Source organism: Papio anubis, chromosome X (assembly GCF_008728515.1).
Source record: "Papio anubis isolate 15944 chromosome X, Panubis1.0, whole genome shotgun sequence".
Taxonomy (NCBI): domain Eukaryota; kingdom Metazoa; phylum Chordata; class Mammalia; order Primates; family Cercopithecidae; genus Papio; species Papio anubis.
Window position 1 is genome coordinate 116,012,546 of NC_044996.1, and position 25,081 is coordinate 116,037,626.

At 35.7% G+C, this 25,081-nt stretch overlaps 1 protein-coding gene across 1 annotated transcript in view; it reads right to left on the minus strand.

Moving 5' to 3' along the window:
* The window catches only part of IL1RAPL1 (interleukin 1 receptor accessory protein like 1), a 1,395,449-nt gene that overhangs the window by 546,845 nt on the left and 823,523 nt on the right, over positions 1–25,081 (minus strand). Inside the window, exon 5 of the mRNA XM_003917532.5 lies at positions 24,899–25,052. Within this exon, the coding sequence (XP_003917581.2) occupies positions 24,899–25,052 (154 nt within the window). The remainder of the gene's footprint in view (positions 1–24,898; positions 25,053–25,081) is intronic.

Sequence of the window (25,081 nt, forward strand, 5' to 3'; positions counted from 1 at the left end):
GTAGCTTCGCAATTGCAATAGTCTCCCCACCTTACAAAGTATGGATTTGTATTTTTAATTTGACATTCCCAGTCCAGATTTCACTCTTTCGAGGACAAATTCAAATTCCACTTGTGCAGGAAACTTTTCATGACCATCTCAGAATTCCCACTACCCTTTATGATCATTTCTCTCATGCCACTTTTCATCTTGCACCCTATTGTGTGCATAATTTACCTCTTCTGCTCAATAATATCTGCTCGAAGAGGTCTCTGCCTGATTCACCCTTTGATTTTTCACACTGTCCAGCACAACACATCAATAAGAACTCAGTCAATTTTTGTAAAGTGAATGAAGAATGAATTTAGTACATCTACACTGTCTGTCAAATTGAAGTACACGGTAAAATACAGTCAACAAATAGCACACTCTAAACTACTGTGTCATCTATGACCCAGTTTAAATTAGGTAGTATATGCAAGGTGCTTAGAGTGGTGCATATAGTAGACATCCAATAAATGTTAGTAATCATCATCATGATTAACATCATCAAATTCTCATCTGCTTTAAAGAGATGCTCATGTAATTGACAGCACCTAACTTACATAATCATTATGACTGAAACTAACCAGGGAATATTAACTGAATTGTTTTTATCTATCTTATAAAATTTTTTTTTTTTTTTTTTTGAGACGGAGTCTTGCTCTGTCACCCAGGCTGGAGTGCTGTGGCCGGATCTCAGCTCACTGCAAGCTCCGCCTCCCGGGTTCCCGCCATTCTCCTGCCTCAGCCTCCGGAGTAGCTGGGACTACAGGCGCCCGCCACCTCGCCCGGCTAGTTTTTTTTGTATTTTTTAGTAGAGACGGGGTTTCACCGTGTTCGCCAGGATGGTCTCGATCTCCTGACCTCGTGATCCGCCCGTCTCGGCCTCCCAAAGTGCTGGGATTACAGGCTTGAGCCACCGCGCCCGGCCTTATAAAATTTTTAAGTTATAATTTTATCAGGGTTTGAATCACAGTAGTAAAAATTGACTGTGACAAATTCTTCTGGCAATGACACCCGAAGAGATGTATAGCTAACCTATATTGTTTTCAGTTGCAAACCAAAAAGTATCTGAGACAAATCTCAATCAATTTGGAAGTTTCTTTTGCCAAGGTTGAGGACATGTCCATGACATAACCTCAGGACATCCTGACAATATGTGCCCAAGGTGGCTGGACTACAGCTTGGCTTTATACGTTGTAGGGAGACAAAAGACATAAATCGATAAATGGAAAATGTACTTTGGTTTGGCCCAGAAAGGCAGGACAACTTGAAGCCATTGTGTGTGTGTTGTGGGGGTGCTTCCAGGTAGTAGGTGGATTCAAAGATTTTGTGATTAGCAATTGGCGAAAGAATTTATCTAAAGACTTGGAATCAATAGAAGGAATGTCTGGGTTAAGATAAGGGATTATAGAGACCCAAGTTCTTATTATGCAGATGAGGCCTCCAGGTAGCAGGCTTTAGAGAGAATCAATTGTAAATGTTTCTTATCAGGCTTAAAGAGTCTGTTCTGTCAGTCTTCAGGTCTCTGTTTTAATGCTAATGCTGGTCAGCCTAAATATCAAAGGGAGGAAAGTATAAGGAGGCATATCCAACCACCCATTTCCATCAAGGCCTGAACTAATATTTCAGGTTTCCTTTAGAATGCTCTTGGCCGAAAGGAGGGGTCCATTCTGTTGGTTGTGGGGCTTAGAATTTTGTTTTTGGTTCATATAGGTTTTTCATCTTGTAGTTGTTTTATGCAACAGAGGGAGGAAACAAGCATTTACAGAGAGTTTATTACAGGCTAGGTATTGTACTAGGTGCCTAAATATAATTTAACTCTCATTACCATTTTATATAAATGAAAGAAATTAACCCTAAAAGCCAACTTGCCCTTGGCATTTTAGAAAAAGAAAATAATATAGTTTAGACTGCAACCCAGGCATCATTAGCTTTCAGAGACTTGCTCTTTCAAGAATAGCTTTCTGCCTTACCTAACATTATGAAGAGAAATACCATTTGGGAGATTTGCTAAAATCAGAATAGCATAAACTTTTAAACAATTTACTGTATGAGAAAGTTTCAGCCCTGAAAGGAACCGTAGGGTTCTGTAGCCTATGATGGGGTTCAAAAACTGATACCCCAAATATGGCACTTTAACATGCTGACCTGAAAAAGCAGTCTCAGAGCCTCTCTGATTCCCTGCCCCTCCCCGCCCACAACTGACTCTCTCAAAGCAAGGAGGAAGCTTTTCTCTGAAGTTCTTTTATATGTCTAAAGTCCAAACTCACCAAAAAGGATAACTGTTGTTTCTTCCCCTCTGTGTAAGACTAAGCTGTCTCTTAGGTTCATTCAAATTCCAGAGAGAACTATTTACAACTTAATTAATGTCTGCTCCCAGATGGATTCTATTTTCCCTAGGAATCCTTTATTGTCCCTCACCAAAATTCCTCTTCTCTCCAATCCCATGACCTGTTTGAGCAGGATGGCACATGAGCTTCTGAACTCCATTGGCAAGATGGGTAATCACCCTGGTTCTCCTCACGAACCCGTTAATAAATGTGTATGTCTTTTTTTCCAATTAATCTGCTTTCTGTGAGTTGATTTTTCAGGGTATCTTTGGAGGGTGAAGGCGGTCTTTACCTTGGCTCCCAAACATACAAGTAAGGATTAAAATACCTGCACAAGTCCTGTACCGGGGTGGAAACAGGACCATAACTGAAGTCACACCACTCGAATTCAGACTCTTTTCTATGGCACTGCCTCACGTGATTTATAAAATTTGCTCTGCATCATTTTTGGGGAATTTCAGTTTTTTCTCGTATTGTACTATTATGGATAATACTACATTAAAGGGCAGCTTAATGAGTTGCTTCTCCCTTTTACACACTAATGTTTAGCAAATATGCCCTTCCCAGACCACAGATTCCTTTTTTTTTTTCTGTCTCTATTATGGCTTAGTCTCTTTCCCATCTGCCTTCTTTGCCAGATTTTTTTTTTCTGTTGGTCTCTCATTTTTCCTGTGTATGTTTTTTGTTAGCATCAGTCTTCTAACTAAGACAGCCAAGTAATAAAGGGGGAAGGGGTTCTCGGAGAACCTACAACTGACCTGCAAACTGGGAGAACAGGGGTGGGGGTATTTGTGGGGGTGTGGAGCTCTGGGAAGGTCATGCCCTTTGCAGCGGGGAGGAGCCTGGCCTCTCCTGTTTCAGGGTGGTAACCCTGGGATTCCGCTGGTGAGGTGGAGAGCCCCTTAGCAGGACCCCATCTCACTTGGCTGTGTTGTTTTTCCTTTTTCCTTTTTACCCAATAAATTCTGTTTTTCCCACCCCTCTACTGTGTCTAGGAGCCTAATCTCTGCGGGTCATGTGACAAGAACCTGGCTTCTAGCTGAACTAAGGAGAAAGTCCTACAACACAGGTATCCTTACTATCCTAATTTCTGTATTTCACATTGTGAATCTTTTTGAAGCTTTTGACTTTAAAACATTTTCCTGTTTTTTATGAATGAATTACCAGAGCTGCGCATGCTTTTAAAAACACTTCAACAGACCCTATATAAAGAATAAATTTTGTGCTGACTTAAAAAGAAAACCATATCATCAGAATTATTTTGAAGAGAGAACAGTTGTTATAGCTCATTAGGATTATTACCTACTAATTCAAGAACAATGACTATACAAAGACATTCAAGCAAAATAGTTATATTTTAAATTATTTTTATAAATATGCCGAACGCTCTCAAATAATTACTAAGAAGTCTGTGATAAAGACTAAAAGCACATTTAGCTATCCACAATATCATATATTTCTAAAATATATCCCTAACTCAGCTTTTGCTTATTAAACATTTCAAAAGTACTTATTAATCATCTTTTCTCTATATGCTAAATAATGCTGAAGACAAAGTCGTGGCTCGAGGGCCTTAGAGGCCAGTGTGAAAGAGTAGGAATATATCCAATTGGCCAAATAACTGTGGAGGAAAAAAAAAAAGTGTCAAAAAGCAAACTGACTACTAAGGAAAATGGGACTGTCCAGATCTAGGAGAGAGGACTGAAGGTTGACCAGAAGAGATGGGCTTTTGATTTGGCTATTGAAAAATGTATATGGCTGGGCACAGTGGCTCACGCCTGTAATCCCAGCACTTTGGGAGGCTAAGGCGGGCGGATCACGAGGTCAGGAGATTGAGACCATCCTGGCTATGGTGAATCCCAGTCTCTACTGAAAAAATACAAAAAAATTAGCCGGGCGTGGTGGTGGGCGCCTGTAGTCCCAGCTATTCCGGAGGCTGAGGAAGGAGAAGGGCATGAACCCAGGAGGCGGAGCTTGCTGTGAGCCGAGATCGCACCACTGCACTCCAGCCTGGGCAACAGAGCGAGACTCCGTCTCAAAAAAAAAAAAAAAAAGGAAAAACAAAAAGAAAAATGTATAGACTGAACATTCAGAGATCTGTTAAGTGCATAGCAGATGGAGAAACCATGTAGAAAGAAGCATTCGAACAGGAAAGTGGCAGCTGTGCAACTTAGCAGTTTCAGTTTTAGATCATTTGTGACTTTACAATAAATTTCTCTTTTATTCAAATGACTTTGCATTGGTAAAACTTGCCTAACACTGCTATTTAGGGTAAGGCTAGCTGCCATTCAAGTAAACCTCAGCATTTCAGTGATTTAATCTAACTGAGACACATTTTTCACTCCTGAAGTCATTCAATGACAATCTCTCTGGTCAGTGACCAAATTCCCCACATTATGTGATTTAGAGACCTGGGCACCTTCCATCTTTTAAAACGCTGGCATTGTGTGCATCTAGTAATTGATGGAGAAAGAGAGACAGGCAAAAAAGCATATCTACTTCTTCATTACATTGGCTCAGAAATGACATTCCTTCCTTTACATTCGTTGATAAGAACTAGTCACATGGTTCCACCTAGAAGCAAGAGGGACTGGGAAATTGAATTCCTGGCTGAGCAGCTGCTCTGCAGCAACAGCTCTATACTAACCAATAAGAGTCTCCTCTGCCACACCCACCCACCAGAAACTATTTCCAAAGTACAGAAATACATATAAAAAAAATCTTAAACTCCCATTGAAGGTACATTTGGTATGTTTACATCACAGAGCAACAACTCCATTTAAGTGGAATATTTAACCACTACTAATTGAGCATTGTTGAAATACTCTGTAATTATGCTCTAGAACTCTGAATGCTATAAACAAACAAAAAAAGCACAAATTTAAAAAATTATCTGAGTAGGCCCGGCACGGTGGCTGATGCCTGTAATCCCAGCAATTTGGGAGGCCGAGGCAGGTGAATTGCCTGAGGTCAGGAGTTTGAGACCAGCTTGGCCAACATGGTGAAACCCCATCTCTACTAAAAATACAAAAATTAGATGGGCATGGTGGTGGGCACCTGTAATCCCAGCTACTTGGGAGGCTGAGGCTGGAGAACCACTTGAACCTGGGAGGCTGAGGTTGCAGTGAGCTGAGATCATGCCACTGCACTCCAGCCTGGGTGAGAAGAGCAAAACTCCGGCTCAAAAAAAAAAAAAAAAAAAAAATCTGAGTAATTTTCCTGGAATTAATGACTAGAGATTATTTGAATGAGGAGAAGTATATGTCATTAAGTATATGTAATTAATTATTTTGTCTTACCTCCTACATATATCTTTTCTGCAAACTAACTGCCTTGCCTTTGTTTCAGTCCTTCATCTGCCATCCAAAAGAGTGCATTTCAAACTACCTGGGTTACAGATCTGCTTCACTGTATTATTTCCAATCTTTATTTTGAATAGCACCAGAAGTAGCTATAACTTCTTAACTTTATCATAAACAACATACAGATCTTATAACTAAAGAACACATTTATTTATACAATTAGATTTCATAAATAGCTTGCAAAAGTATAAAATTATTGCTCTGAGTGTAATTTTATTTCTTACTAAATGTTTATCAAATGACAGTGTTGAAATAATGACACGTGAAAAGGCAGGTCAACACTATTGGGTTTATTTAACTCAAAGACAAATTAGATTAACATAAAATGATCTGATTATATACCCCAAATAGAAAACATCATCCAAACTACTTCATTATATTTGTATTCAGCCTTTTGTTTTAACTTAATTTTAGCAATGTCATAACCAACTAATGAATAGTAAATAGCTTACTACCTATTTGCTGCCCCCATAAAATATTGTTTTAATATTACTGGTTATTTTTCATATATCTTCTACTTCACTTTCTTCATGTTTGGTGCTGATAACTATAATTGACTTAATATTCTGAAAGAGTTATGTCATTAACTAGCTCAATTACACCATACCAACAATATCTAATTGGAAACATTGTGTTTTCAGGTTACATTTTGAGTAGTGGACTTATAAAAGTTGACACACAGAAACATGATACATTGATAATCAAGTTTCCCTTTAAAGGTTTAAAATATATTTTACTTCTTTGGCTGGGCACAGTGGCTCACACCTGTAATCCCAGGACTTTGGGAGGCCGAGGTGGGCAGATCAAGAGGTCAGGAGTACTAGTCCAGCCTGACCAACATGGTGAAACCCCATCTCTACTAAAAAAATACAAAAATTAGCGGGGCTTGGTGGCGCGCACCTGTAATCCCAGCTACTCAGGAGGCTGAGGCAGGAGAATCGTTTGAAACCCAGGAGGCAGACGTTGCAGTGAGCTGAGATCGCACCACTGCACTCCAGCCTGGACGACAGAGCAAGACTTCATCTCAAAAAAATATATGTGTGTGTGTGTGTGTGTGTGTATGTATGTGTGTACATATATATGTGTATATGTATTTATATATAACTATTTTAAAAAGAACACGTTTCTCTGTGCTTCTCTCATCCTTAAATTGACAGCACAAACCTCGATTTTAAAATAAAAGCTCAGTGTGTGCTTTGTAATCATAGCTAAAATTTGAAAGCCAAAATATTTAAGTAAATATTAGAAACTGGAAGACTGTGAAGGCGGGTAATAGAAATAGTAGCATTTAAATTCATGTGTAGAGTATGCGTCAAGATTTAGTGAATAAAGCAAATATGTTCTTCAAATGATGACAGTATGTAAACAGAACATAATTATCTAATGGAACATTAACAATAAGTACTCATTAAAAGTTTCAAAATTTCTATCGTTAACATTAGAATACAGTAGTGACAATATACAGCATTTCTGTTTTCAAAATAATATTCACGAAAGTTGTATTTTTTTCCTTCCCTGAAAAACATATTGCACTTATCACTTGAGACATTGTCTACGATATTTGTAAATAGTCTTTGATGCCATTTATATAACAAAATTCCTGGTTGATGTGTTGGAGTAGAACCCGATGATCAATGCAACAAACGATAAAGAAATATATAGTAAGGTCTTCTAATTAAGGGATAGAGTAAGCTACTTCTTTACATCTTACATAGAATTCATAATGTATTTAATTTGCATATTCACACTGAACTGCCCATTTACAATTCACTGGATTTTTAGGTCCTCCAGATGGAACAACAGATGCTAATATAATGACTAAAAGCCTTGGTCAAGCATTTTAAGAAATGAAAACATTAAATCTCTTATGATGCAAAAGTTACATATTTTGAAATGAATAAAACCAACTCCATTTTCATGCAGTTTTCTTAAAAATAGTTTTTAGAAATTCTTCTAAATATATGTTACAAAATATCTACATCAATTGCAAGTTAAGAGTTACCTTTTGGTTTTATCGTCAAGAAAGAGCCTTAAATATTGTGGTAAAGACAAGGGAAAACTAACACTGGGATATAATTAGTGGACCCTCTCATAGTGTAAAAATAATAGAAGCTCTTTCAAATAGTTCAAACAGTTTAAAAATAACATTCATTATTTTAAATTCCCTTATGTAATTATTAAACTGTCATATCAAAACCTAATGTTTTGATTTTTTAAATTGCTCCCTATTTTGTAAACTACAACATATCAGGAAAATGAGTCATAAAAATTTTAACACAATAAAAAAATTACCAGAGTCTCAGTGACCTTCCTACAATTTGTCTATGCCTGAACATGCCTTAAATGGGTTTCTGTCATATTTTTAAGACCTCCAAAGAATACACCACCAAAAGTCTTTCCTATTATTGAGCAGTGTTTTTTGTTTGTTTTTTCCAGGAACCATCCTTAAATGCTAAAATCACAGAGCTATAAATTTAATCAATATTTTTTAAAAAAACAACTTGTAAATCCTCATGAAACTCATTGCCTGCTGTATTTTTAATGTGGTCACTGTTTGCTACTCTTCCATTATTCTGAACACTTCCAATACTTAACGTCTTATTATGGCACATCATTGAGGTTTTTGTTGTTGTTTGTTTCTTTGTTTTGAGACAGAGTCTCACTCTGTCACCCAGGCTGCAGTGCACTGGCACAATTTTGGCTCACTGCAACCTCCGCCCCGCCCCAGGTTCAAGTGATTCTCATGCCTCAGCTTCCCGAGTAGCTGGGACTACAGGTGTGCGCCACCACACCCGGCTAATTTTTGCATTTTCAGTAGAAACAAGGTTTCGCCACATCTTGAACTCCTGACCTCAGGTGATCTGCCTGCCTTGGCCTCCCAAAGTGCTAGGATTACTGGCATGAGCCAACGTGCCTCGCCCAGAGTTTTTTAAAATCCAAATAACAGTAATATTCTCAGTTTCTTTAACCTTTCGTATTTTGTAAATCTCTAGTTATTACCACACCATTATCTACATTTTTACCTAAACTCTCACTGTTCCTCATAATCTGGTGTCTAGGAAAGAAGAAAAACAAATCTGATACCCCATTAAGTATAATACACAAAGTAAGTATAATAAGAAATTAGCTTGTGGTTTTATTTTCTTTCTTAATCTTGCATACATTAAGCTGTCAGAGTTTAGTTTGTTAACAAAAACCCCCATATTGAAGGAGCAGCATGGTTATACTGTTATTGCAGTCACTCAATTGTTGATTTTATGCATTGTTGTTCATTTTGAAAAATAATATAATAGAAATTTATTCAAATTAATAATGGCATGATACAACATTATTAAGTCCAGTGGGAACCTACTGCTTAAAGAAATCAACTTGGTTTTATTTATACCAAGTAACAAATTTCTTGCCACTAAGTGGCAAAAATAAAATTAAAACTGTAAGAGCTGTATATAAAATTGGTTTAATGGCTGGGCATGGTGGCTCACGCCTGTAATCCCAGCACTTTGGGAGGTCGAGGCAGGTGCATCACGACATCAGGAGTTTGAGACCATCCTGGCTAAAACGGTGAAATCCCGCCTCTACTAAGAATACAAAAAATTAGCCAGACGTGGTGGCATGCGCCTGTAATCCCAGCTACCTGGGAGGCTGAGGCAGGAGAATCGCTTGAACTTGGGAGGCGGAGGTCGCAGTGAGCCAAGATTGCACCACTGCACTCCAGCCTGGGTGACAGAGCAAGACTGTCTCAAAGAAAAAAAAAAATGGTTTAATAATTGTCTATCCAATAGAAATACATATTTATAGATACATATTATATAGATCTATGTACACACACATTTATGTGCATGTAAATATAGGCATCATCACACTAAGACATCTAATTCACTTATTAAACCATAAAGAAATGTTTCTCACTCAATATCACGTAAGTTTTAAACAGGTTTTAGTGGTGACACGAGATGCTAAGTTTAGTCTTTATATTTTAACGAGTTTGCATGGAATAATGAACCAAATGCTTTTAGCCCTGAGGTTACAGTCATCTTTATTAATGGTACCTAGAGACTTAATTGTCAGAAAATATGTTGGAATCTTTCTTCAAGATTCTAGATCCTTATTATGTCATATTTTACACTTAAAACTTTTACTTTTAGATGTGTACTCATCTAATCTCACCAGAAATACATCATCCGAGAGTACCTTTTTAATCTTTGATTTGATGAGACTGAGAAGATAATATTGAGCAATAGAAGTTTATTTAGCTTATCTTGCTAATCCTTCCACACCAGAGACTTGGTATTGAAATAGGTGCAATATTGAGTTTTCAGTCAATTTTGCTGATGTCAAAACTAAAAGCAGTTAATAAAAAGTGCCGACATAATGGTTTGAGCTTCATAAGTTTTACAGAAAAATCAATGCCTGTCAAAGTAGAGAGCCAACATTAAGTAGAGAAAAGATGATCTTTAAAAAAAAAATTCTTTGATATGATATTATTCTTTTTTGAGTGAGGGTCTTTTTCCCACAACCTGGACCTCTTGGGCTCAGGCGATTCCTCCACCTCAGCCTCTCAAGTAGCAGGAACTACAGACGTGCACCACCATGCCCAGCTAATTCTTTGTATTTTTTTTGTAGAGATAGGGTTTCACCATGTTACCCAGACTGGTCTTAAACTCCTGGGCTCAAGTGGTCCTCTCGCTTCAGCCTCCCAAAGTGCTGGCTTGACAGGTGCAAGCCATCGCAGTCGACAAATAATTTTAAAAATACTCTCCAAACTATTAAGAACAACCATTTATTTTCAAATGGACCTTTTTTTGTGTGTGGTAAGATATATAAGATAAAAGTTACCATTTTAACCAATTTTAAGTGTACAATTAAATGGCATTAAATACATTTACAATGTTGTGCTACCATCACCTTTATCCATCGCTTGATCTTTTTTTTTATCATCCCAAACTGAATCTCTTAACTACTGAACAATAACTTCCCATTTCCCTGTTCCCCAACCCTTAACAATCTCTATTCTACTTTCTGTCTCTGTGAATTTGCCTATTCTAGGTACCTCATATGAGAGGAATCATGCTCAAATGGGTCTTTGGAATGCTAACCACAAAAAGGAAATCAGTTTTGTAAAACAGAAAATAATATTATTGCAAAAAAAAAAACAAAAAAAAAAACTACAGAAACATGTTCCCCTGATTTCTTGGATGCAAATAAGTGATTTTAATAGTCAATAAGACATATATTAAGATAGGGGCACACACACACACATATATATACGCACACACAAACATATGTATGCATGCATGTATATACATATAAATATATATAATCATATCAAAGGTAGAAATGCACATATTCATTATTTACCCTAGTTAAAGACATTGAACTGCATTTGTTAGTAGCTTGCACCCAAATAAGATATTCTGAGTTTTCTCCACACATAGAAACCATTACATAGTGGTCAATGAATGTTAGTCAATAATTGTATTGATGATAATCAGTGACATCTGACAGACTAGATTAAGATTATAAATATTGAAATTACATTAACTGAAACAAACCAAGTATATTAGTCTGTTCTCATGCTGCTAATAAAGAAATACCTGAGACTGAGTAATTTATAAAGGAAAGAGGTTTAATACACACACAGTTCCATATGGCTGGGATATCATGGCAGAAGATAAAGGAAGAGCAAAGGGGCGTCTTACATGGCAGCAGGCAAGAGGGCGCGTGCAGCGGAACTCCCCTTTTATAAAACCATCAGATCTCATAAGACTTATTCACTATCCTGAGAACAGCATGGGAAAGACCCGCTCCCATGATTCAATTACCTCTAACAGGGTCCATCCCACAAGATGTGGGAATTATGGGAGCTACAATTTAAGATGAGATTTGGGTGGGGACATAGCCAAACCATATCACCAAGGTAAAGATTCAGAAATCAAACCAAATCATGGCAGTAGCCACTTCAATTTGTACATTCCTTTATAGTCTGGTTTGATGCATCTGCATTAATTTACCCCTCACCAAAGCACTGTGAGTGATGATTATTCACAGTCTCAACACTAAGACAACATTTAATGAAGACAGATAACTTAGTTAAGGTCATTGAGCCCAGGCATGGCAGCTCCACCAATGGAACTAAGACAACCCTTAGATGCTTGGTCTTGTGTGTTTCCCTTACACTTTTCCAGGCTGAGATCACATTTCACTTTCAAGAACAGCAGAACAGCACTGTGCAATAGAAATATAAGCTGAACTACATATACAATTAAAAATTTTCTAGCAGCTACATTTAAAAAAGTGAAAAGAGTTAAAATCAATTTTGTAGTATATTTTATTTAACAAAATATTATCACTTCAACACAATATCAATATAAAAAATTGCTAAAGAGATATTTTGCATTATTTTTGTCATACTAAGTCTTTAAAATCCAGCACATATTTTACATTTGAAATATTTAGCACATATTTTACATTTAAAATATCTCAATCCAGTTTAGCCAAATTTCAGTTGCTCAGTGGACACATGGTGCTTGTGGCTATTATATTGGATGGCCCAGTTGTAGATGTTTTGCCTTTTTCTCTAATTAACTAAAACAAGAATTTTTTTTTTTTTGATGGAGTCTTGTTCTGTTGCCCAGGCTGAAGCACAGTGATTTGAACTCGGCTCACTGCAACTTCTGCCTCCCGGGTTCAAGCAACTCTCCTGCCTCAGCCTTCTGAGTAGCTAGGACTACAGGCGCACACCACCATGCCTGGCTAACTTTTGTATTTTTAGTGGAGACAAGGTTTTACCATGTTAGCCAGGCTGGTCCTGAACTCCTGACCTCACATAATCCACCCACTTCGGCCTCCCAAAGTTCTGGGATTACAGGTGTGAGCCACCATGCCAGCCATAAACCAATAATTCTATTAAGGAGTATTTATTAAACAGCTTTTTCACTCTCAAAATTGAGTTTGTTAGAATGGATATAAGAGAATTTGAAAATCTGAAGCAGTAGAGTGCAAATAAAGAATGAAATTTCATTAGAAATACTGATAATGATTTGTGTTTGAAAGTATAAATATGTGTCTAAAATGTACTTTGAATTTTCTCCTTGATAAATATAGATAGTAATGCCTATAAATAATTGTGTACAGTACCTGCCATATGGTTAGCAGTGAAAAAAAAAAAAAAAGTAGTTGTTTCTTTAATAATGAGGGAAGAATGAATTTAACTGAAAATCTAGAAGTAATACAGCTCTAACACCTGGGGTGGACAGAATGGATGACTGTGTCATTTCTAAGAGGTAAGCAATTCGTTGGATTACACTGGCAGGGTTTTTATAATGAAAACACTCTCAGTACACTTGAAATTCAATGCTGTCAAAGAAAATCAGCAAAAAAATTAAAGACTAGTTCTTGCTGATGAACTATGTCAGGCAACAACAGCAATAGGGCAGCCAGAAAATTGAATCAAATCAAAATGCATATACAACTGGGTCAGAAAGTCCTGCTGACCAATTGCCTTTCTTAGTATTTATACACTCACACAGGCATCAGAAATACTGGTATTGTTTCAGATTTTTTAAAATGTCACCCATCATTTTAGGCATAGCTAATTTCTAGGCTGTATTTATGGATTCTAGTACCTGAATCCATAAATGTACCTGAGTACATTTTTAGACATATAATACAGATAGGTATGTATGTATTCAATGTCTGACTGTGTAGCATGGGCTGGTCTCAAACTCAAGTAATCTCCTGCGTCAGCCTCCCAAAGCACCCATATTACAGGTGTGAACCATTGAGCTTGGTCTCTTTTTATTTTTTAAATGTTGTCTTGAACCAGGAGGACCCTGTTGAGGCCCTTCCTGGAAACTGATCAATTCTTCTTGAGCAGCAAATTGGAGACTTTTTTGACCAAGGGACTACCAACCAAAAGGACTGAAGGAAAGAGAGGAGTGGTACTCCAAAGGAAATTGGAGGTGTTAAAAGAAGTGAAACATATTCTAGGAAATATAAACAGCAGATGTCTACTACTTCTAAACTTTATGATTTCTTAAAGATTATACAATGTGATTTGATATTCATAAAATTATTATTTGAATTATGTAACTTTTTTGTACTTCAATATCGCTGAATAAAAAGACCCAGAGATTTTTTTTTAAAGAACATTCTTGCAAGCTCAACTAATCATTTAAAATGGTATTTCTATTTATTTCATCTAGTTTTTCTCGCTGCTTCAGAGCAGCAAATGGAGGTCTAGTTGACCACATTTTCCAGAAATGGATGTTCATCTTTTATTAAATTCAAGAAGTGGGAAATAAAATAATGAATTATTTTCAAGTGCAATTTATGAAATCTAAAAGAATATTAGGTACTTGGCAAGCACAGGAAATTTTTTTTTTTTTTTTTTTTTTTTGAGATGAAGTCTCACTCTGTTGCCCAGGATAGAGTGCAGTGGTGCAATCTTGGCTTACTGCAACCTCTGCCTCCCAGTTTCAAGCGATTCTCCTGCCTCAGCCTCCTGAGTAGCTGGGACTACAGAAACCACTACCACATCCCCCTAATTTTTGTATTTTTAGTAGAGACGGGGTTTCACCACATTGACCAGGATGGTCTTGATCTCTTGACCTTGTGATCTGCCTGCCTCAGTCTCCCAAAGTGCTGGGATTACAGGCGTAAGCCACTGCGCCTGGTGAGCACTGGAAAAAGTTTTAAGGGTGAGTAAGTTGAAGTTATGTAGATTAAATGAGTCATTATAAATAAGAATTTAGAACAGATACTGGCATACAGTAAACACTCGTAGGTGTTAACTATTCTAATTATTAATATTTAATTTTTCTTATATTAATGGAAATCATTCATGTTTATGAGGTCTTGTTTTCCCCATGGCCAGAAATAGCACATTCCAACCTTGCTAAGAATATGTTCTAAAATGTATATGTTTTCTGCTCAAGAGTAAAAACATGTTTTTATTCAAACTTACTACACCTTAACAATAAATGTTTATCTAATTCATACATTTTTGAACAACTTATTTAGTATATTAAGATTAAAGAATAAATTAAGGCAATGAGTCTCAGTTGTTTCAGGACAGTTATTGGTAATCACTCATGAAAGAGCTCTTTTGTTTTAGGGATTCCACTCCAAATCAACATTAGATAGCCAAGTTGATTAAATTCAGTTTCACCATATTTATGAGCATTTTTCTCTTTTAATTCAAAAGTGTGAATTAATCTAAATGATATGTGAGTTACAAAAATATGGCAGATATTTACTTATAAAACAGCTACAACTGTAGTATGTATCAATTCATCAAAAATAATATACATGATGGTTTTTGCGGGAATGGATCCTGGAACGTTAGCAAACATACAAAGTAAAGTCTGGAAAGATCTGCCCCTTTTATCAATTTCATCAATTATTGTTAGGCTGTAGTCAGTGAAAGCACACTTTAATCCATGAAATAATTTAACAAAAACAGTTTTTTTTAAAGGAGAAATAAAATAGACAATTTTTTGAAAGAAATGGGAAAAAAAAAAGAAGCAATCACTCCATCCCCAGGCTAGACCACAAATACACAGCTTAATTACATCAATGGCAGAAGAATTAGAAGTCTCAGTTAAATGTATTTCCGTTGAACTTAAAATATAAATCTCTCATAGCGATCAGCAGAGCTAATATGAACACTACAGTGCCTTGCTATTAATTATCCAGTGGAGTAAATCATAGACTGAAGTTCAGGGAATTAACTTTTATTCCCAAATTTGTCACTATGATGTTTTGTGACCTTGATAAAGCCACTTAACCTTTCTTTGCCTCAGCTTCCTCAACCATTAAAAGAGGAGGAAGATGTACCTTTTGAGAGCATAAATTCAGTCTGTGGTTGATTGGGAAGTAGTTTAAATATTCTGCTGTATCAACTGTTAAAAACTTATATAAAGTATAAAAATGCTACCTAAACTATCACATCCTTGTAGCAATCACCTCATTCATTTTGCTTCTTTTCAAGTCAGTTTTCCTTTCTTCACTTCCTCACTCTGCTTGCTGACTCTCATATTTACTCGGGAAATTTTTTTCTGACATAACAATTTAACAAGGTATTCCCTTACCATTACTTAATTCTATGATCTGGCCCTAGAAATTAAATGGTGTTTCAACTGGTCTGACTCATTTCCAAACTTTCTGATGGAAATATAGTTCTTACTTTGTTTTAAATCTCTCTTTTAAAAATAATAGAAAAATATTTCGGCCCGAAGGGGAAATAAGCATTAAATGGGCAAAAGTGAGTATAATGTAATGTAATCAATACATCTAAAAAATACTCATATAGTGTATATTTCTTTTTTCTTAGACCTAACAAATCCAAAAAATATGTATCATTACCAATATTTCTATTTTTTGTCTACAAAGTTGGCATTTATGATGAGCCAAGTTGATCTAATTTATCTTGGAATCACTAGATTGCTAATGGACCACCTCTGGATACGACGTTTTCCCTATACCCACATTCCCACATATATCTGGCAGAAGGCTAGGGTATAGCCTGGATGTGAGTTAGAGTTTAGTGCAAGGAACCCTAGGATATGGCAATGTATATCAATACAAACTTGAATATTTTCACATTTTTATTTAACAATATGGAAGCACAGAAGATTGTTACACAGTCCAAAACAAAATTTTATGCATATCAAATTACATTTTCTAATCTTTAAGAAATCATAATGTGTAGAAGTAGTGGAAAATGGCTTTTTATGTTCCTTAGAATAATTTTCACTGATTTTGGCACCTCCAACTTTCTTTGGAGTACTTCTCCTCTCCTCCCTTTAGTCAATTCGGTTAGGACAGGCCATGACCCAAATTAGCCTAAACAATAGTTAGTAAATTTGAAAATATACATACGTTTAACAAGCGAATCCTTTCCTAGGTAAAAATCCTACAGAAATGCTTGCTTATATGTTCAAGGAAATATGTAAGTGTTTGTGTGTATATATGTGCGTACATAAGATGGTTAACAACAATATTACTTACATAAGCAAAAAATTAAAACAAGCCTTAATGTCCATCAAGAAACTGAGACTTTCATATAATGAAATAACATAGCATAAAAATAATGCATACAGTGCAGATGAATAGAATAACATACATGCATATTTGAAACAAAATTTGGAGTTGAAGAAGCCAGACAGAATACACAACATGTGGGTCCTAATTTATAAGTTTCAAAACCAGGCAAAATGTAGCTATATCACTTTGTCATATACTATCAGCTAATACAACTTTTAAAAACACAAGAAAATAAATACCCCCAAAGTCACATAATGAGGTACCTATCCAGTAGAGGAGAGGAAGGGGTTTATAAACAGAAGGGCATATGGGGGTTTCTGTGGGGCCTATAGTATTCTACTTCTTTGCCTAGTTGAGTTCTTTTGATAGCATGCTAAGCAGCTACGTGTTTACATTTTATACACTTTTTGGTTATATATGTTATTATTAAAAGAAATAAGTAAAAAATATGTACTGGATTCTGTATTTTTTATTAGGATAAAAATCTCTAACTAAAGAGAGGTGAATAATACATTCCAGAAAAAATATAAAAGCATATTAAACAGCTTTATACAGAGCCTTTTGCATATAACATTTTAAATAATATCTCCATTCAAAACAGACATATCTCCCAATAAAAAATATAACGAGTTTTGTCAAGAAAGAGAAGTTATTATAGTGTAAGACAGAATCAAGAATAAAACCTATCTTCATACACTGGGATGATGTGTTAAAAATGAACATAATCATCTCTATAGGAATAGTCAGCACTGTATTCATACCTAAAAGTTCAACCACAGGTAGGCATTTGACTTAACAATATAAGAAAAGTGATGTTATTTGACTTAAATCTCAATACAAATCAGCAATATAACGTAGAAAATGAAAAGGTTTATGTAAAACTCGGTAGTATTAGATTTATGCAAATGTAATTGTGGCTTTTGCCATTGCTTTCCATGGCAAAAATCCGCAATGTAATGGCTAAAACCACAATTCTATTTGCACCAACCTAAATATTAATAAAAGTAGAGTGTGAGACCTGGATGGAGGGTATTATTCCTCCACGATTTTTTCTACTTTTTAAGTGTCAAGAGTATTATTTTGCCAATTATAAACACATTTTAAAAGCAACTGATTTAAATTGGATTGTGTCAATCACAGTGAATTCATTCACTCAAGAATGCACATCTGCTGAGTGACAACTATAGGTGAGACATTGTGCTAGATTCTTATTGAGTTTGGGAAATCCAGACTGAAAATGACATTGCCATTTTTGGTTTCAGCTTCTACATGTAAATAGCTCAGAAGCTGTCACTCCATTGCTACACCAAGAAAAAGCTGGAAAAAAACCCTAAAAACTAAAATCTTTTGAGAACTGAAGTTTCAGGGCAAACCACCGCCCCAAAATTTGAAGAGCAGGTAAATAAATCCCAGAGAGTCACAGCTGAGATCACTATTACTTACTTGGACCAGAAGCCATTAAAACAATACATGCATCAGCAATCATCAGAACCAGACTCAGACATGACACAGATGTTGAAATTATCATACAGGGAATTTAAAATAACTATGTTTAATATAGTAAGTGCTCTAATGGGACAAAATAGATCACATGATAGAACAGACAGGTAATATAAGAAGAGAGATTGCAATGCTAAAAAGAATCAAAAGGAAATGCTAGATTTTTTTAAAAACAAACATTGTAACAGAAATGAAGAAGCCCTTTGATGGTCTCATCAGTACACTGGACACCAGTTCAGGAAAGAATGTGTGAGCTTGAAAATACATCAGTAGAACTTTATCAACTGACATGCAAAGAGAAAAATAAATGATAAAAACAGAAAAGAACATCCAAGAACTGTGAGATAATTTCAAAAGGCATACTGTATGTATAATCAGAATATCAAAAGCAGAAGAAAAAAAGAATGGAGCAGAAGAAATATCTGAAGTGATAATGGTTATGGAATTTTCAAAATTGACAGACATCAAACCAGAAATCCAGGAAGCTCAAAAAACACTGAGTAGGATAAATAACAAAATCACTATATCTAGGCATATCATATTCAATCTACAGGAAAAAAAAAAAAACAGACAATATTGAAAGAACATAGAGAAAATATCATATCTATAGAGGCACAGAGATAAGTATCAGAGTGAACATCTCATCAAAAATCATGCAAGCAATAAAAGAGTGAAATGGAATATTGAAAATGACAAAAGGAAAAAAGTACCAATCAAAAATTCTATATACAGGCTGGGTGCGGTGGCTCACGCCTGTAATCCCAGCACTTTGGGAGGCCAAGGTGGGTGGATCACGAGGTCAGGATATCAAGAACATCCTGGAAAGCACGGTGAAACCTCGTCTCTACTAAGAATACAAAAATTAGCCGGACGTGGTGGCACGTGCCTGTAATCCCAGCTACTCAGGAGGGTGAGGCAAGAGAATTGTTTGAACCCAGGAGACAGAGGTTGCAGTGAGCCGAGATCACGCCACTGCACTCCATCCTGGGCGACAGAGCAAGACTCCATCTCAAAAACAAAACAAAATGAAAAAAAACAAAACAAAACAAAAGCAAAAAAAATTTTTTTTTCTATATCCAGCAAAATTATTTTTCAAAGCCGAAAAAGAAATAAAGGCATTCTCTGACAAATGAAAACTAAGGGACATCATCACCACTGGACCTTCATCGCAAGAAATGTCAAAGGAAGTTTTTCAGGCAGAAGAAAAGTGTATGGGATAGAAACTTGGATCTACATAAAGAAGAGTGCCAGAGAAGGAGTAAATGAAGGTAAAATAAGATATTTTATTTCTCTTATTCTAAATTGATGTAAAAGATAACTTTGTTTAAAATAACAGTAACAATATATTGGGTGATTATACAATATGGGACAGTGAAATGAATGAGAGCAATGTCATAAAGGATAGGGGAGAGGAACTGGGAGCACTCTGTAATAAGGTATCTGTACTACATAGTGTTTTTTGAAGGTGGACTGAGATTAGTTGAAAATTGGAATATCCAGGGCTATCACTAAAATATATATCTAAAAAGAAGGAAAATTGATGTAAAAATGGAAGAGATAAAATGCTCAATTAAAAGGAAGGAAGGCAGAAAAGAGTGAAGGAAATGCATATTGCTAAGTGAAAGAAGCCAGTCTGAAAAGGCCAAAAACTATATGATTTCAACTATATGATATTCTGGAAAAAGCAAAACTATAGTTATGGTGAAAAGATCAGTAGTTTCCAAGGATTCGGGAGGCAGAAAGAAGGGCAGAACATATGAAGCATAGAGTCTTTTTTAGGGCAGTGAAACTATTCTGTTACGTTTTAATTATGAATACATGACACTATGCATTTGTTTAAACTCATAGAACTTCACAGCACAAAGAGAGAACCTTAATGTACGCAAGTTTTAAATATAATTCAGGAGGTCTGAGGATCCTGGGAAATACAGAATATGATAAAACAATCTAACTATATTACAAATATGTGAGATAACCTTACTGAAGCGGGTGAGGAGAAAGGTGCTAACCTTAGCAAATTTGGAAATGAGTGAAGTCTGTAAGGTTAAATGCTAAAACAATTGTACATAAACACAAAACAATCCAATTGATAAAGTTGTTTCCCACATGGGCACAGGCTAAAAAATTGTGATCTCACCATACATTTATATTGGAAGTGAACAATTAAGTAAAAGAATGGCAGATGGTGAGAACCAGTTTTCTAACTACTGGATTGGGAGGTTACACATAAGGTAGGGAAAGAGGCTAAAATGATCCATGCGATAATAAATTAGAGTTGGAAACATCAGTATGAACTCAGGTTTAACTTAGTATAAACACACGTGGTTACACATATAAATATCTATAGATATGTGTATATGTGTATGTGTTACTACACGTATTTTTCCATTTTCTGTCGATTAGAAAAGCTTCAAAACAACTATATCCCAGTAGCAAAGAGTACTTTCAACATGAAGGTATTCATTTCTGGTATACTTCTCCAATAAAAGCAACATAGGATCTTTGAAAACTATATATCTGATTTAGAGACTGGGGCAGGAAATATACAAGATGAGCTTAGAGCATCTTAAAGGGCCAGAAAGTAGGCAGGTACTCAAAGGAGGCACACTAAACAGACACTCTTACATGACACAAACACTGTAATAATTTGAGCAACAAAATAAATAAGGTAATTTGGATTATAAAGCAAAGTATAAAATAACCGTAAGTCCAAACTGGTATAGAGCAATAACTGAATAAGTAGATAAATGTGGGAGAATAGACATATATCTCATGTAGCAGAATACCAAACAAATTATGTGGACATTCTGCTCTCAAAGAGGTGGAACATAACCTCCCACTCCTTTAGCATGGATGGCATATAGTAAGTTCCTTCTAAAAACTACAGTATAAAAATGGGGAAGGGAGTAACTTTACAGTGAAAAAAACCTTCCTAACACTACCTCAGGTGATCAAGATCAACATCAACAGTGATAAGTCAGGCTGATATGACATGGTGTGATTTTACCTCTGTGGTTTTTCTTCCAAGGACCTATCTCGTCTAATCATGAAAAAATCTCAGAAAAATCCCAAATATAGGACATTTGACAAAATGCTCCTCAAAATTGTAAAAGTCATCAAAAAAAAAAAAAAAAAAAAGTAAAACACTCATAACCAAGAGTATTTTAAGGAGACATGACAACTAAATGTTATGTGCTATTCTGGATGGGATCCTGGAACAGAAACAAGGACATCAGGTAAAAAGCATAGAAATCTAAATAAACGATGGACTTTACTGAATAATAATGTGCCAAAATCAGTTCATTAACTCTAACAAATATACCATATTAATATTAGATGTGAATAACAGGGGGAACTGAATACAGGCTATATGGGATGTCTACTATATTTTTTCTGTAAATCTAAAACTGTTCTAAAATCAAATGCTTATTTACAAAATAAAAGACATTGCCCTTGACTCTAAGTTGCTTACATTCTTATGAAAATACAGGAGTGTCAATAAATAGTTATGATGCAATGAGGTAAGTGCTGCAACAGAGATGCTAAAAGTACTGTGGACGCATGGACTATGTGCCTCAACAAGAGGATAACATTTTAGCTGTGTCTTGAAGAAAGGGTAAGAATCAGGGATGTGACAAAGGAGAAGAAAGAAAAAAAAAGAAAAAAAAAAAACCTTCCAGAGGGAGAAAACCATGAATAAGAGTTCAGAAGGAGGACATTTGGAGTAAGAACTTCAATGTGGGTAAGGCTAATAAATGATAGAGGTCAGAGATGGTGCTGTAACATCTTTAATTTAAAAGAAAAAAATTGAAAATGTTTCAGGACTTTGAGACCAGCCTGGCCAACGTGGTTAAACCTGGTCTCTACCAAAAATACAAAAATTAGCTGGGTGTGGTGGCATGGGCCTGTAATCCCAGCTACTCGGGAGGCTGAAGCAAGAGAATCTCTTGAACCTGGGAGGCAGAGGTTGCAGTGAGCCGAGATTGCACCACTGCACTCCAGCCTGGGCAACAAGAGTGAAACTCTGTCTCAAAGAAAAACAAAATGATGTTTAAAATACCAAAAGGGCTGGACGGGTTTATAATTCCTTTCACTGTGATCTGTTTTGTTGAACCAGTACTTCACTTAGCTAAGGATATACATTTTCAAAAAGGGAAGGATTGCCCATAAAAGCTCACGATATTGCCTGCACATTTGGCCACTTCCTTCAGCCAGAAATTTCCTTTTTACATATATAATTCCTCTTTTTTTTTTAAGTGACATTATAACAAACTTCAAATTCCACTAATTTAATAAATGCCACAAAAAGCAAATAATATCGTGTTTTCCATATTTTCATTAAATAAAATATAATGATGTGCAGAAAACTAAGATAAAAAACAGCGATTTCTTATCATTCAGATACTACCCATGTTTGTTGCTTTAACTGAGGGATATAATTTGGGTTTTAAGAATTGCTCTTTAATTTGGCCCCAAAGTAAATGTGCTAGAGTGTCACACCATTTAAAACAATGTTATACACAAATGTATCTTCCCAATAGACATGTTGTTAATACCTAAAATGCATTTTAGTATATACTGTTCTTAATTCTAGGGCATGTAGCTCTCCATTAAACCAAAATTTCACATCCAGTCAGACTGTTTCATAATTTATTTGCCCAAATCATTGTCTCAGGTAAGGCTACATACGATAGAAGTATTCATGATAACCAGTAGAACGAAAACTTTCATTAAAACTTTAACTATCTTCCTCTTGAATATCAACACTTAATTATTCTTTGATTTTATATAAAGAAAAGAAGATTTTTTGGACAAATGAAGTTTAGGAAAGTACAGTTGCCCTGGAAAACATTTAGGAGATAAAGAGTTCTATTTTTGGTGCCATAAAATAGTCTTATATAAGCTGTTTTACCATTCGGAGCCCAGCGTTCAGTATCCATGATATTGTGCTCCAATTGTCTCATGCTAGGTAGTGGTTTAGAATCCTAGCATTTCTAGAAAGGGGAAAGAAGTGCTTACTAAAGATGACTTCTCTACTCTGAAGAATAAAGACTAGAAGTGCATCCTATTTTCTATTCAGAGTAGACTGCTTTACTTTATATTTTTAAGTTCCTTTGTCTCAATACTACTGGTTGAAAAACCTACTTCAGTAGCGATTAAAGGAAAAAATTAAGTAATAGATGAAAAACAAATTTCAAAATTGATTGTATAGAAACTCAAGTATAGCCAGATACCTTAAAGAAATAAATTATTATAAGATGTAGGTGACTACCACAAAACACTTTTCATATACAGGGAAAACTAATTTCAAGTGGATCAATGAACAAATAAAACTCTGTTTAATTTAAAACAGCTAATGTCCTTTTTATGCTTTTCCATGTAAGTTTTACAAGTATGATCATACACAAAAGTCACCAAGAAGAATCTCTCAATAAGAATATGAGAATAATGTTTTTAACTTCTGAATGTTGTTCTTATTATACCCTCTTTTCTCATGAAACCACCTTGTAAGAAATGCACTATAAAGAAAAAAAATGTATGAATGCAATTTTTATGTGACAAAAATGATGCACATTTGGATATAATTCTGCATTTTACAAATTTATATCATTCATATTACCTTACTTCATTTGATCCTTGCAAAAACCCTATGAAATAAGAACAGCACGTTTTATCATCACCATTTTATACATGAGGAAACTAATATGATGCCGGATGTGGAAACTCCACCAACTTATGTGACTAGTGAGTTGTAGATTCATGATTATAGGTAGTGTTCTGAATCTTGTCCTCATGTCCTTCCAACTTAGCAACCAGCTATGAAAATGACTCTGTGCATCACGTCTCACATAATTATTCAGTGATTGCACCTGAAGTTATGCTATTTTCAAGTAAACGAGGACACATATGTCAGATTGACAGAGTGACAAATAAATAAAAGAGAAAAGTGCCTTTTCTAATTTGGAGTAAGACAGGAAGACAGAGGTAGATTTCATATATTCTATTTAGCCACTCTAGAAAATGTTCCCAAAAATGATACCATTATAAAATATAAGCATAATTTTTGGAAATCATAAACTCATTTTTATTTCAAGTACTTTCAAAAGCTAAAATTTCCCTTTTTTTTTTTTTTTGAGACTTCATCTTGCTCTTGTCCCCCAGGCTGGAGTGCAATGGCACGATCTCAGCTCGCTGTAACCTCTGCCTCCCAGGTTCGAGTGATTCTCCTGCCTCAGCCTCCCAAGTAGCTGGGATTACAGCCACCACGCCTGGCTAATTTTTGTATTTTTAGTAGACACAGGGTTTCACCATGTTGGCCAGGCTGGTCTTGAACCCCTGACCTTGTGATTCTCCCGCCTCGGCCTCTCAAAGTGCTGGGATTACAGGCGTGAGCCACCGCGCCTGGCTCAAAAGCTAACATTTCTATAACTCCCTAAACATATTCTCTTTAGCCTTTGAATGGACTTCAGTGGAAGATGATTCAAAAGCAAGGAGGAATAACTTTCACCTATAGGAATCCACTTGCAATTGATTATGTACTTCTTTATAGATTAAAAAAATCAATGTGTAGCATAAAAACTAACTTAAAACAGTAGTTTTATCACTTCCAAGTGAAATATTGAAGACTGTGATTACCTGTAACAGTTAATTCAGTAGTTCTTCTCACAATGAAACCTCCATATTTTAATTCACAGGTATAATTTCCAATGTCATCTTCTCTGACTTCTCTTATAAGCAGAGTATCTCTTTTGAATACAATACTTGGCCTCCATGTTTTTGTCCTGCATTCCTATATGAAAAACATACAATTTTGGTAGT